Source organism: Orcinus orca, chromosome 6 (assembly GCF_937001465.1).
Source record: "Orcinus orca chromosome 6, mOrcOrc1.1, whole genome shotgun sequence".
Lineage (NCBI taxonomy): Eukaryota > Metazoa > Chordata > Mammalia > Artiodactyla > Delphinidae > Orcinus > Orcinus orca.
Genome location: NC_064564.1, coordinates 109,094,927 through 109,109,943, shown reverse-complemented (window position 1 = coordinate 109,109,943; position 15,017 = coordinate 109,094,927). Strand labels below are relative to the sequence as shown.

The 15,017-nt window shown below is 53.5% G+C and overlaps 1 protein-coding gene across 6 annotated transcripts in view; it reads left to right on the top strand.

The window, feature by feature from the left end:
- DENND1A (DENN domain containing 1A) overlaps positions 1-15,017 on the top strand; it is a 541,841-nt gene that overhangs the window by 504,025 nt on the left and 22,799 nt on the right. For 3 of the 6 annotated variants that reach the window (XM_033427223.2, XM_049711433.1, XM_049711434.1), the window contains one exon: positions 9,987-10,043. The exons of the other annotated variants lie outside the window; for them this stretch is intronic. In XM_033427223.2, the coding sequence (XP_033283114.2) occupies positions 9,987-10,043 (57 nt within the window). The remainder of the gene's footprint in view (positions 1-9,986; positions 10,044-15,017) is intronic. 6 annotated transcript variants of the gene reach the window in all.

Genomic DNA, 15,017 nt, shown 5'->3' with positions numbered 1-15,017 from the left:
TCTCTAGCTTGGGAGTTTTTCCTGATCAGAAGCATGCCGTTCCTGATCAGAAATATTGCCAGCCTTGTGGACAGTGCGACTCAGTGATAGGATGACAACTAGTTGGTTCACATTAGTCAAATGCTGGGCAACGGCCTTACTGATCATTTGAGTCTAGTCCCACAGTCTTGGGCGAGCATTTACTTTGAACTGACTGCGTGCGGGCCTTGTGCCTAGAGCCCAGGATTCAGATGTGACCAAGACGCCACGGCACTCTCGAGGAACCCCTCGTCTTTAGGGGAGGGACAGAAGAAAGAAGCCGGGCTCTATCCAGCCAGGAAGAGAGGGATAGCTTCCAGGGAAGGGACAGAGGCTTGAGGGATGAGCTGAACCCACCAGGTAGGCAGGTGCAGGAAGGGCACCCAGGACGAGCACGTGCGTTGTGAAGGGCTGTGGCACGTGAGTGGCAGGGCATGTCTTCGCAGGGCTGGAAAACTGGGCTGCTTGCGGTAGGGTGGAATATGGGGTGGGTGGGCCAGAGACTGGGTCTTGAATGGCCTGCCGAGAACTGTCTGCAGGACATGACCAGCTCCCCGAGCTGCGGGTGGACCAGGGCGGGGGGAGCCGGTGGCAGGGAGAGCAGCGTGGAAGCTGTCGTAATCACCAGACTCCCTTTCCGGAAGATGCTATGCGATCCTATCTGTACAACTGCAAAATCGGGAGAAGATCTTTATTTTAATTTCCTAGTGGTAGTACTGCTTGGGGTGGACACCATTCCAGAGATGATAAATTAGCCTTGGTTTTGCTGAGCTGGCCCCAGCCCTTAAATGCACCGAGCAAACCCTCCCCAAGTCAGGACACAGGCCTGGTGAAATGTAGGCGGCTGCAAAGACAAACCTTTCTGTGTGGTCAGAATGGACTTAGCAAGACAAAAAACTCAGAGGATATTGGGGGGAGGAACTCCCCAGGGAGAGGGGAGCACCCTCATTCTCAAGGGGATAAGATCCAGCATCTTCCTTCTGCCGTTTGTGTATCGGGTCTGATGGAAGGAGTGTGGGCTTGGCTTCTTTGGGGTCAGACTTCCCTGGGTCTGGAGCCTGGTTCGGCCACCTGTTAGCGGTGAGGCCTGGGCAAGTCACTGAGCCATGCAGACTCGGTTTCTTCATCTCCCAAATGGGGATTTTACCTTCTCTGCAGGGTTGTTGGGGTCATTAGAGACCTTACAGGCAGAGCTTCTAGTACAGAACCTGGAACATAGCAAGTGCCTCAAAACAGCTCCCCTGCCTCTGTCAGAGGGGGATTCTCTCTCCCAACATCTGGAAGCCCCTCCTGGCATCCCCCCCCCCTCCTGGGAATGTCACCCAGGCACCCTTGATGGCATCCCAGATGGCTGCCCCCATGTAGGTAGCAGTGAAGCCCCCGCCTCCTGTTTCTGTCTGGGCAGAGAATGGCACGCGTCAGCAAGGCTCCCTGCCCCTGCCCAGCCACGGCCCGCATCTGCTGCCTGACCTCGGGCCGCCAATGGGATGCCACCTATTCAGACCGAGCAGCTGCACCTGACTAAAAACAAAGGGCTCCCCTCCCCCGCCCCACTGCTGTCCCCCCTCCCTCCCCCCGCCTCTGTCCCCCAAGCGGCCTGGGGTCACCCGGCCCCCTCGCAGCCTTCCCTCACAGCTGCCTTGCTGCTTTTGTTCAGCATGTGAACTTCCCCATCAGCCGAGCTCCTTGCACGGGAAGTAATCAGGGATCTTGACAAGGCTTCAAACCACAAATGCCACTACAAATTAACCAGCACCGCTACAAAATACTACTCCTGTCAACATCGGGGAAGAATGCGCTGCTCCCAGGACCGGGAGGAACTGTCTCTCAGCTCAGCTCTCACTGCCGCAGAGCGCCTGGGCCCAGCAGGGAGAGTGGCCTCGCAAGGTGACTTGTTGAGGGGGCTGAGTCCCCGGCAGCCGCTCTCCAGAGACGACGGCGTACAGAGCCGACAGCAGGTGCTACAGCTTTCCTTCAAGGGCCACCTTCAGTCCCCAGCACCACTGCAGAGGGTGCCTCAGGACGGCGAGTTGCAGGCATGTGGGAACCTCCCCCCGGAGTCCGACAGCCAGCTTCCTAACGTATCGTGCGAATTTGGGCCGGAGGGATTATGGCAGGGCTTCTATCCAGAGGTTTAGGACTGACTGAGATATACTGGGTAACACCTGGCCCGTTGAGGGTGCTCCAGGATGAGGCCCCTCCCAGCCTCCCTTTCCCAGTAAGAAGCACCTTGTCATCGTGTACGGGCAGGATGGAAACTTCTTCCTCAGCTCTGATGCAGAAGTCCATCCTGTGCAGTGTCTTTCCATGAGCATCCCTCCCAGATGACAGCCTGGAGCTGAGAGCTACCTCTGCGGATGCTGCAGGGCCCGAGGACCCCAGGGTCCCCTGTGGGGGCCCAGGGCCTGCCCAGTGCTGTTGGCACAGAGCGAGTGCTGTAGGACACCAGTGCTCAGTCTTCTCCAGCATCCTTGCTGACACTCTGAAGCGGAGGCAAGCATTTGATCCTCCCCAACAAGCAGGATCAGCTCTATCAAGTGTGGACGAGAGGATTCAAGATAATGACAGGAGTTGGGGGACAGGCGAGAGCTGTGCCTGAGAGAGCTGGTTGGGCATTTCAAAGGAGACACTCCACACAAATATAGCTTCAATACACTCCTTTTTGGAGGCCTATCAAAAGAAGCCCTCTTTTATTTTCATACCTTGCATAATAGCGGCTCTCCCTTCCCGAGGAGTAGAGGAGCCTTGCTCTCAGCCCAGAGGCCCTTTGTAAAGCCACAGAAAGCTTTGTCTTCCTCCCCAACCAGGCCCGTTTCATGCACAGGTCAGAGCATTGATGTGGCTACTAGCCAGGAAAATTAACCAGGTGAACTCTTCCCTCGTTAAACAGTAACAGGGTTTAATTGTGAATTTTCTCTTTTACCCTCTCCATTCCTGGAAGCGTATCTGGTTGGGGCACATCCCTGGCACAGAAAAGCCCACAGCATCTACCCAGCCTCCCCTTTGGGGATGCCAGGGCCTCTTCCAAGTGAGCTAGATGGGAGTCTGACAGAAAAGGGACAGTTCAGAATACCATTCAGACCCAAAGGACCTGAGACCCCCTTTGAGGCTGACCTTGGAGGCCACCGTTCTCATGCCTCCAGCCGCCATCGGGCATGCCCCACCTTCTCTGGCCCTCAGAAAGGGTAACGGCAGGGGCTCTGGCTGCCACCTCAAGCAGGTTGCCTCCCTACCCCAAGCTTTGCATGCATAGACCTCGGCCTTGAATGAAGCTGCTTGATCCCTGTGGCCTCGGGCATCTCCGATCTTCTGCCCCCTTCCCCTCACCACCGGTCCCCGCTTGGGGTCTGGCCTGTCCGCCCACTGACTTTGACATTTCACTTTCTGTGTGGCCTTAGGTAGCGCCTGTTTGCCCTCCCTGAGTCTGCTTTACCAGCTGTGAAAAGGGGAGGCTGATTCTGACCTTAAAGGGATGTTAAAGGGATAGTCCAAGGTGTGTCCTCCATGGGGACTGAGGACATCCGTGCACTGGTTCCCAAACAGCCGGCCCCTCCCACGTCCATCACAGGACTCCTGCCCCAGTGCACAGTTAACTTGAGACGAGCTCTTCGACCCTCTTCTGAAGGCGTGTCATCCACTGCTTGGTGTGACCCTGGGCAAGTCTTTGCCTCCGCTCATCTGTGAAATGGAATAATGACCCTCATTCCCGGGACAGCAAATGCGCTGGTTAGGCGTTAGAAGACAGCGGGCCACCGGAGCTTCGGTTCTGCCCACCTCGCAGGCTGCCCCCACCTGTAACCCTGCTTCACTCTCTGCCCCACGTCCACGCCTGGCGGTGAAGCATTTTCCACCCTGCAGCACCGTGTAGGGCGCCCGTTCATTCATGCCACCCAGGTAATTAAGTTGATATTCCAACACGGCTTCCCCCCCCGACCTTTTGGAAACAATGTGTTTTGCTGCATCAACAAATTAACTGCAAATCAGATGCTGTCCTCATAAATGTGGGTTTCATATCCAATGAGCATACTCACCTGGTCCACACGGCTGACAGATATAAACGCCGAGGGTCAGGCAGAGACCGTCAGAGGCCAAAAGAGTTCCTCTCTTCTCTGGGACTTCCATGTCAATCACACTTTGGGGCTTACCCTCTCACGTTCACATCTCCCAGCAGTCACATGCCAGCTGGCGAGTTGACAGCATGGAGGTCTGGGCGGGCCCCTTGGCCGGAAGGGAGTGTCTGTCCTCAGGAGCCCACCCATCCTCCTCCCATCCATCTTTGACACCACGGCCTCTGATATGTCCCTCCCTGCCTAAATCCCTCCCACTGCACTCAGGAGGAAATCCACACTTCTTAGGTTGACAGTCAAGGCCTCCTATTATGTGACCCCACCCACCAGCCGTTCCCCCTGGCCTGCCCCATCTTCATATTCACCCTCACTTGTTTTTGTTGGATCACTGGGGTTCCCATCTCACGCACCTAAATTCTGTACCCCCCCATCGGGTAGAAGAGCCCCTCCTTGGTACCTCCACAGACCTCTTTCCACCTGTATTATAACCCCACCATCAGAGTGGGAGCCCTTTGAGGGCAGGACTGGGTCTTATTCACTGGTGTGCCTCTTGCCTGTACAAAGCATACTGCATTGTTTGTTGAATGAATCAACACGTGAATCTCCTTTGGAAAGCACTGGAAAGAGATGCTCAAATAAGGAAGGAAGGGGAGGATGTCAGTCATTCTTTCACCAGCCTTTTCTCTAAGGCACAGATCTCTTAACAACATAGTGCAACTTCAGAAGGGATATGGGTTAGAAAAACCGAATCAGAAAGGATTCCAGATGACTTTGGAAATTTTGGTTGACAAGGATAGCACAATGGACTAAGGATGCCTGCTTGTTTTAGTTCCTGCTACTAGCTCTGTGACCTCATACTAGCCACTTAACCTCTCTGGGCCTCCTGTTTCTTGCCTCTGTTACAGGGAAATAACGCTCCTCTAACTTGCCTCACCAGGGAATGTGAGGCTCAAAGGAAAGAAGGGAAGTAGAAATGCTCTGAAAGGAAAACGCATCATGTAAATAGAAGAGATTAGTAAAATCCAGTCCCTTTCAACAGCGCCCTGCTCACAGCACACTCCCTTGAAAAACCAAGGTCCTCACGTTCACAGGACTCTTCTGGGAAGACTGGTGGGTTTAAGGGAAGGACAGAGGATTGGATGGTCTTGTTTCATCGGCAGGTTGCCAGACCAGAGCCTCCCACAGCTGTAATGCACCCTTGTAGCCCCCTCACACCAGTGCTTGTGACTCAGGAGTTATTTCCATTTTACAGAAGCGTTAACTGAGGCTTAGATTAAATAACTTGCCAAATGGCAGAGCCAGTATTGAACTCAACTAGAAAATGACAGAGTCAAGACACGCACGTGAGTCTTTCCACCAAATTACGTGTCTTGGGGTTTTAGCCCAAATGCTCTTTGTACTCTAAGAAAGGTATTTTTCCGTGATGTGGGTCAAATTCCATTAGACCACACACTCCTTAAGGACAGACTGTGTCTTAGTCTCCTGAATTCCCAGGGCCTGGCCTCAGGTAGTTTTTCCCTCACTTCGCATGGGGGAGTGAATCTGCTTCCCGACGACACGTGACCCTCAGGAAGGCATGTGCCTGCGCCCCATCCCTCCTGCCACAGCTCAGCTCACGCAGTGCCAGATGAATTGTTGAACAGAACTCTTCTTAGCCGAAGGTTGCCAAAGGCTCAGCCTTTCTGAACTCGCTTAAGAATCAGCAGTCAGTGTATCTAGGGTACTGAGGATCACATGCGACACGATTTCTCTGCAGAAGTGCCCAGACCTCTTGATTCTCAGCTCCAAGGCTCCTCTGGTTTTGTCTCCTCTTCCTCCAGCAGTGGGAGGAGCCCTGGGTTGGCAGTCAGGCGGCCTGGGAGCAGGTCACTTCCCCCCCCTCCAGTCTGTCTCCTTGTCCGTGGAAGGCTAAGCTCCTGGCACCAGAGCCGTGGGAAGAGACAGACAAGCGCGCACTGGCCCTGGCCCTCAAGGAGTGCGGCCGGGGTGGGGACCCCGGCTCACGGACATGACTTTCACTGTATCTGGCCAGCTCTGCAGTCGTGTCGGACCTCACCTCACCCTGTTACAGCCCCATATTCAGTTACTCCCTGATTCAGCTTCCCCAGCCCTGGAGCCACGTTCTAGAAAACGGTATGTCGAGTTGATTCTCCCCTAGCTTCTCTCTTCACCCCCTCCTCCCGCCCAAGTTACCACCATTCCACCCTTATGGGCTGTTCTAACTGTCCCCAGAGCTGTGTCCCCCACTCTCATGCCACCCAGCATATTTGGGAAACTGCAACCACCGTGACCCAGCAGCCCTACTGCTTCCTCCCCTCCAAGAAGCAGAAGCTTCTTAGCAGCGTATCCACTGTGCGCCTTGCCCCGAGGTATCTGCCGTGATATACCCGGCATCCCTGCAGTGGGTCCTCACGGCCACACTCAGGACAGTTGTACCACGTTACCATTTCTTGGTGTCTAGAAATTCCCCTGGTTTACTAGCTTCTAGGTTAGGTGTGGTCAAGAGGCTGCTTTCCTCCCACCGTTTATAAATTCAGTTGCAAAAGAACTAGCACTTCCTGATGACAATCAAAGCAAAATAAATTAATCACAGAATCTAGAGAACAAACGTGTTGAGTTTCTACATGTGCCAGGAAGCTTCAGCCAAAAATCTTTGCTGAGCACCTATTTAGCCAGTACCATACTAGATAAACAGAGAAATGCAATGAGTGAGCTGATAATTACAACCTTTGTGCTGTGAATACATGGGGGGCAGAGCACCTGACCCATGCTCCTCAGGGAAGGGCAGGGAGGGCCTCCTGGGGGAGGCAGTGCTTGAGCCAGACAGTGAAGGACAAATAAGAGGCACTAAGAGTGAGACAAAAGGAGATGCAAGGTGTTTAAGAATCCGCCTGCCAATGCAGGGGACACGGGTTCGAGCCCTGGTCCGGGAAGATCCCACATGCCGCGGAGCATCTAGGACCATGCGCCACAACTACTGAGCCTGTGCTCTAGAGCCCGTGAGCCACAACTACTGAGCCCACGCACCACAACTACTGAGCCCACGTGCCACAACTACTGAGCCCACGCACCAAAGCTACTGAAGCCCGCACGCTCTAGGGCTCGCGTGCTGCAACTACTGAAGCCCTTGCGCCTAGAGCCAGCGCTCCACAACAAGAGAAGCCACTGCGATGAGAAGCCCGCGCACCGCAACAAAGAGTAGCCCCCGCTCGCCACAACTAGAGAAAGCCCGTGCACAGGAACGAAGACCCAGCACAGCCAAAAGTAAATAAAAATTAAAAAAACACTTGTGCTTTCAGGGAGAGCAAGGGGCTGAGCGGGATGGGGTTGGTGGGGGAGATGCACCAGAGATGAGATTGCAGAGGCTTATGGGTGGGGCCCAGAATCCGGAGGGCTTTGAGCACTTCAGTTAACATTTTCCAGGCGATATTAACAGGTGTTATAGGGGAAGTGAGTCTATATCCAAATAAATGTGGGAAATGGGACTTTTACAAAAAAAAAAGGAGTTAATAGTGTTTTGCCTGTTCACGGTAAGGTGTTTTATTGCAAGGGTTGGCAGCCTTTGCTGTGCTAAACAGCATTATGAATCCCCAAATGGAGCAAGACACAGCACTTCCCAGACTTGTCTGGCTGGAGAACCCCCTTTTCTTCTTTCATACAATGCATCTCCCAGGATGGTTTCTCAGAAGACACCTTGGGAGATGCCAGCCTTCCACTGAGATGCTTTAGGCTAGCAAATGACATAATTGGGCGTGTATTTTTTTAAGTCCACTCTGGAATAAGCATGGAAGATAGATTGGGAAGGGGAGAGGCTGGAGGCAGGCAAACCTGATAATGATGATAGTTGCTGGCGTCTATGGGCTGAAGATCTTGGCGAACATCTTCTCATTGAAACTTCCTAACAGCCCCCTTGGGTAGGTAGTGCCATTACTTGCATTTACAAATGAGGAAAGTAAGGCTTGATGGTTAAATCTTGGGCCACAGGATGAGTGGAGGGATGGGGTTCAGTCTGAGATTGTCTGACCCCAGAGGTCACCTCCTGAACGCTGCCACCCCCGCCAGCAGGGACAGAAATGCAGGTCAGAGGTGACTAGTGGTGAGGGCTCTGGGGCTAGAGAAGGAGGTCACCCAGAAGCAGAGTGGCCGAGGACAAGGGAAGCTGAGGGTGATGGGGGAAGTGGGGGTTGTGTGTGAGAGTCGGGGGGTTGGGACAAGGGCAGCAGCCTATGCACTTGTGGGTGGCCATGCTCATCTCGTTGGGTGGCATCCTAACCCCAGATAGCCTCCAAATGAAGAAGGGTCACCGAGCACGGGTTGGCCTACACTCCTAATGGCACAGGATCTGGGAAGCCAGACTTTATTTCCATCCACATATGCTCTCGATGTGCCATGAGGGACCCCAGTTCTCCACCAAGTCAGTCGGCCAATTGTCTCCATAGGCCACTCTGACAGGCCCTTTGCTGACACCAGGGATCCAGGGACGCCTGAAGCATGGCCCGTCTCTCCGGGAGCCGGTTGTAGAGAATGAGTTCTGAGGCAAGTTTACTACCTGGAGGACCACTCCAACCAAGTGAAGCTCTGAAGTGCTGTCCACGAGAAACGTAACAGGAGCCACACATGCAAGTCACATACGGAATTCTAAATTTTTTAGTAACTGCATTTAAAAAGTAAAAAGAAACAGATGAGATTAATTTTAATAATATATTTAACTGAAATAGCCAAAACATTTTCATTTCAACATATAATCAATATAAAAAATTATTGAGATATTTTGCATTCTCTTTTCAAAGTAAGTCTCTGAAATCCAGCGTGCATTTTACACTTACAGCGCGTCTTAGTTTGGACTCGCCGGGTGTGGCCATTGGCTCCTCTAGTGGGTGGTGCAGGTCTGGACTTTGTGGCGTGCTGATGGACCTCTGTGAACCTCGCGGTTCACAGAGGACCCAGCTGGAAGCCTCCCAGGGCTCACCGAGCGTCTGTGACCTTGGTCTAGTGTGGACCTTCCCTCTCCTTACTCTGTCTGCCCATCCGCCCCACCGTCCAGGGCATCTAGATGGGCAGGCCATTGACAGAACAAAGCTTGACTTTCGAGATAAAGGGTTTGAGGAGCGAGCTAAGAGGTCTGTGCTCTGTTGATTTTTATTCAAGTCCTGAGTTCAAAAGTCAAGCATTCTGTGCAAAAATTTTATTTGTTCCTCAGACATTTACTGAGCAGATATTTTTTCCCGAGGCACAGGGATGAATCCCTTAAGGAAATGAGCATCTGAAGGAGAATGGGGGGCGGGGAGGGGAAGATACGTGGTGGTAGTGAGCGATGAGTCAGAGCACTGAAGGCAGCATCTGACCTGCGTGAATTCTTGAAGGATAAGTAAAGGTTTGCCAGGCACATCAGGATGGGGTTGGTCATTCCACCTGCTGGGCAGGCAGGAAGCAGGCCTGAGAGCCTCAGGCCACTTGAGGGTCTGCTGGTGAGCACAGGTTGGGAGGGGTCTGGGTGGGGCACGGCAGAACCCAGGTCTTGGAGGATTTGGAATGCCAGCCCAAGGCCTTGTTGAACTGTGTGTGGCCCCAGGACAGGAGGGGACAGCAGAGGTCTCGAAGCTGGGGTGCGGCAGGGTCACATTGCATTTTAGAAGCTCCCCCTTGGCCTGTGTGGAGAATGGCTGAGGAGATCCGGCGGGGGGGCCTGTTTGGAGGTGATTACAGTGATCCAGGCTCGAAGTGGAGAGGAGGGCCTCGGACGCGGGATATGCAGGAGCCGGTGACCGGCCGAGGCAGCAGGAGGCGTCGAGGACGGCCCTTGGGCTCCCGCTTGGGGGGCTGAATGCTTGGAGCCGTGTGTGGAAATGCATCAGACCATCTCCGTGTGTACTGATTCCTCAAGTTTCCACTTTAATGCAGCCGCAGAGACTCCATCCCACTCGCCCGCCGCCTCCCAAGATACAGCGCTCGAGGCCCGTGAGTAGCCGGTGGTACTGCCCTCCCGCCTAACACTGCCTGAGCCGTCTCCCCGCCTGACTAAACCTCGGGGGTCTGAACTCAGCTGCCTTGCCAAAGAAAACCGTGAAGTGGGTTATTCAGCTTCCCTCTGTGTGGCATGTCCCTGGACTGGCACTTTCTGGGCTTCTCTCTCCTTTTTCTGAATCAGTTTGGTGACTCGCAGGTCAGAGCTGTAGGCAGCAGGGCCGCCGTGTGGTGTGTTTGCCGTGTGTGCATCGTTCGAGCGCATCTCCTGGCTTGAGCCACGTTGCTAGCCGATGAGCTTTAAAGGCTGCAGCTGCCTCTTCCTCACAAAGGAAGCAGAAATCTGGCAGCAGGGGTCTGTTCCGCCAGATCTCGGTTTGCAGATGCATTTGATATCCCTTCCTGGGGGGTAGAGGCTACGCCCAGAGAATATTGAACCGGCTCAGATGGAGACCGGGTCGCCTCATCTCCTGGGCCTCACGTGGGGCTCCACCCTCCCAAGCGAAGCTCCAAGTAAGGGCAGAAAAGCAGGATGAGATGTGATGAACCCACCAACACCTGGGATTGGGTGGGCAAGGGAAAGAGACCCATCCGTGTTTTCTCAAGAGAACATACCTTGGGAACATATGGGGTGTGGGTCCCATGTTTAGCATCGGTGAAGTCCTTTTTCTTGTGGGCTCAGACTTTGGTCGTGCTGAGAGGCCTGATAACTTTAGCAGGTTCCCTTAAAGTGGGAAGGAAACTTGCCGGGACCATTGAGTGAGGGCTGTTTACCAAGAGAAGAGTTTCTCTGTTTCTTGTTCAAAGCGGCCATCACTCTTGCAGTCCAGCAAAAGCGGCCCTCAGAGTTCCCCATGAGCCCGAGTCCCGCTCCCTCCCGCCGCCCCACGGCGGTGTCCACATCCATCTCGAAAGGTGTGGCGGCCCAGGGGTGCAGCTGACTAGGCGGAACTGTGTCTGTTTCTTTTTTTTTTTAATTTAAGAGTTTATTTGAGCAAAAATTGATTCGAATCCGGCAGCACCAAACCGGAAGTGGTTAGGAGCGCTCTCGAACTGTGTCTGTTTTGAATCCTAGGCGCACGTACCCAGCATCGGTTGGGTGGCCGCTCTGCGCGGATATTGGAAAGTTCTGTGGCACTGTTTCCCTTCCCTTCCCTACCGCATGTGGGAGTTAGAGGGCTGGGGTGGAGGCAGCCGTGACACTGCAGTTCCAACCACGTGTGACAGATCCATCCTGTACCCCAGTCCAGCCGTGATCAGCACTGCTGTCGAGGGGCTGAAATGTTTCTGCTCGCTGTCATTGGAAGGAAGTCACAAACAGCAAAAAGAAGGCGCTTTGGGGGACAGGAAGCCAGCTACTGGGTCAAAGCTTGTGTGATTTAGTGAGAATTTCAGTACAGTCATTAGCAACATGGCTTTGGAGAGTAGACAGAGCCAGGCTTGAGACCAAAGTTGTGTGACTCTGGGCAGGTCCTGAAGCTTTCTGAGCCTCTCTCCTCTCTCTCGAATACACCCTCATTCATGGAGGTTTTTTTGAGCATGATATAGATGACATTTGTAAAGCACCTAGCACAGTGCCTGGCACACAGTAGCAGTTCTTACTCTTCTTAACAGGTTTCTAAATCTTCCAGCTTCTAAGGAATGACCCAGTTTCTTAATAATCATCATTCACCTAGGATTTTCATAGTCGGCAAATCATTCTTGGCCACATCAACCCAGCTGAGCCTCACAGTAACTCTATGAAGTAGGCATCGCCTCCACCTGTTTTAGAGATGAGAAAACCGAAGCCCAGTGACTTAACCCAAGTCCCTCAACTACACAAAGGGGTCACCAGACTCTAGAACACATGGTCTTTTCAGCATACCAAGCTCCCCAGACCCTTCATCTCCATCTCCACAGAGTACAAAGGACTGGGGCAGAGCCTTCAGGTGAGAAAAAATTCATCAGCAGCCGGCTGGGCTTCCTGTGGAATCTCTGCGGCAGTGTTAGATCCTGGCAGGCATGCAGAGGTGAAGGGGATTGACGTTTACTGAGCACCTTTTGTGTGCCTAGACTGTGCTCCTTTGTCCTTACGACAGCCTGCAGGAGGCAGACGCTGTTTCCCCAGATGGCAGCCGAGACCACACAGATGATAAGAGGCCACACTGGCCTTTGGGCCCAGGCCTGCCTCTCTGCCCTGCCTCTCCCCACTCCTTACCACGCAGCCTCTCCCAGGCCAAAGTCATCCAGAGGGTAGCTCTCAGAAGTCCTTGAAGAGACCTAGGATCCAAGACAGGCAGGGAGTCTCTTAGAAAGTGTGATCCGGGGCAGGATTGCTCCCCTTGGAAGAACTCAGGTACTGGAGACAGCTACTGTGGGCTCCACGTTGTGTCACCCGTGTGGGGACTCGTATAGATTGGGGGGCGAGGGGGCTGGAATTCAGCCACATCCGTTGGCGACTGAGGACTTGGGAAGGCAAGTATTGCCCTGAGCAAAGCCTGAGCAGCAGCTGCCTCTGCCTCCGCCCTGGTGCAGGAGGTGACCAGCCCGGCACGCAGGGCTGCACCCGCCTTGGGTTGTGAGACTTTGAAGAGGCAGGTACCTAGCAGAACTGATTCTCCTGGGCCTGGAAGTCAGAGAGGCCTGTCCTGGTTTGAATCACAGCTTGGACGCTTCTTGACTGTGTGATGTTAGGCCAGACGCATACCTTCTCTGAGCCGTAGTTTCATGATCTGTAGAATGGCTTGCTACACCTACCTGGTGGGGTATGAGGTCATATATGTGTAGCACCTAGCACAGTCCCTGGCAAGAGGTGGGTACATGTACCCCAGTTCTGCCAACCCAAACACCTTCTGCCAAGCAGAGTCACTATGGGACTAATTTGGGAGCCGTAGAAGTTTTGTGCTTTCTCGGCCTTGCGTTCCCCAGTGCGCCAGGGTCTGTTCACTCCGAGTGCATTCATGCAAGCATTTCCAGTGGGCACCACTGCACACTAGGGGTGAACCTGGGGCACGTGGGCTATGGAACCCCTCAAGGGCCTTGAAGAAGATGGCCTGACAAGCTCCCATGTCAGGAGCCACTGGCCCATAGCCAGGCTTTGCCGGGTCACTTAGCTGCAGACATTCTGGGCAGAAGTGTGGCCATCGGCCCAGGGTAGTGGGAGCATGGGGGCTAGCCATTCAGCCTTTCTGGAAGGAGCCTTGTAGCCTGGCACCTGTGGTTGGAGTTCAGATGTGACCAGAGGATTTAGATTTTCTTTTTAAAAAGAAGAAAAAGGAAAAAGCAGAAGAAAGCCTTGCCAGTGTCTGGTGGGCCCAGGGGAGTGGGCCGGGGCGTGCAGCGGAGAGGCAGGCTGTGGTCGGCTGCATGTGAAGCGCTTTATAAGCTCTGTATTTATTATTTCTTGCTCACCATTAAAATCAAATGTATTCGGTGCTTTTGTATTCAATACACATTTAACCCTGCCGACTTAGATTTCTCAGGTTTTAAATCCAGTGGGGAATTGGCTGGTTTCCCAACTTTCCCCTCAAGTCCCCCTTGAACAGAGCTCCAAATCCCTGTTTAGCATTTTCTCCCCCAGCGCTGCTGGGATCCTAGCACTGGTGGGGCCGGTCGTAGTTGTGTGTGCATGTGGTTTCTTCCCTCATTCCCAGCCCCCGCCCTTCCTAAGCACCCCGGAAAGACGGATGTGATCGCTGAAATATGACAGGCCAGTTGTCTGTATCGTCTTGTGATTCGGGCTTAATTAAACCATTTTGTCTGTGTGTGTCTGTGCCTGGTTACGGCTCTAGCTGTACGTCTGCGGCCGTGTGTGTGTGTGTGTGTGTGTGTGTGTGTGTGTGTGTGAAAGAGAGAGAGAGAGATTTGTGCATGTGCCTTCTCCTCCTGTGTGTGCCTCTGTGAGTGTGTATTTGTGAAACTGGGCATGTTGGTATCTCGAGGCCTGTGCGTGTCTCTGGGTGGTTGTCTGTCCATGAGTATAATTTTGTGTCTGCTATTTTGTGTCTGCTTTGTCCACACCAGTCAGATGTGTGTGTGACTCTGGGTGTGTCTGCAGCCACGCGGGCGACTGTCTCTGGGTCCGCCGTGCCTTTCTCCCTCCCCTGCTTTGCCGCCTCCCTCCCCCTCCCGCCCCCCCTTCCTGCTCTGTCTGGTTTATCATCCCTAATGAAGCAGTCTTCTCCATCGATCCTGCTGATTGCCAACCCATTCCTTTTGTTTGTTGGCGCTGAGCCATTCAGCGGCGCTCTGACAGCTCAGCTCGTCTAATTAGCTCTGTTGTTCTTTTTCCCCATGTTTCACCACGTTGCAAGTTCAGTTGAAGTTGCCACAAACTTAATCCCCCCATTTCAGCCACAAGTTCACATTCCTAACCTGCCTCTATTGTACAAGGAGCAGCTGTGGGCGAGGACAGGCGAATGGGCCTTAATGTCTGACCTTCCCAAAGTCCCACCCCGGGACCTCCGGGGCAGGGCAGCGCTGCCCTGACTGCACCCCGCCTTTGTGGTGCAAAGTCAGGTGCAAACCAGGTGATCCTGTTTACCAGCTGCAAGAGGAGTCCGGCTCTAGGCCGGGAAACCAGTTCAGGGTTCGCACGAGTGGGGGACGGATCCATTCGTTTATTCAGCAGCCGGTGACTGGATGTCTGCTTTGTGGCAGGCACTGTTCTAATAACAGTTATCATAATAGCAACATTATTATGCACTTCTTAGGTTCCAGGCAGCAACATCCATTTCTAAAAATCTTGCTGAGGGGTCACTGTAAACCAGGCAGTGAGCACCGTGCTAGGCAAGGGTAGGCCACCATAGATCCATCTTCTAATTTGGAGACACCCACACCCCGTCTTCTTTTTGTTACTGATAAGGTCACAGAGAAACAAGGCGAGCGTTTATTGAGCCCCCACTGTGCGCCAGGCCCCGCGCCGGCACTTTCCCCGCATCACCTCATTGGATCTTCACGGTAATCCCAGAGCAGACGGCAAGTTTGGTG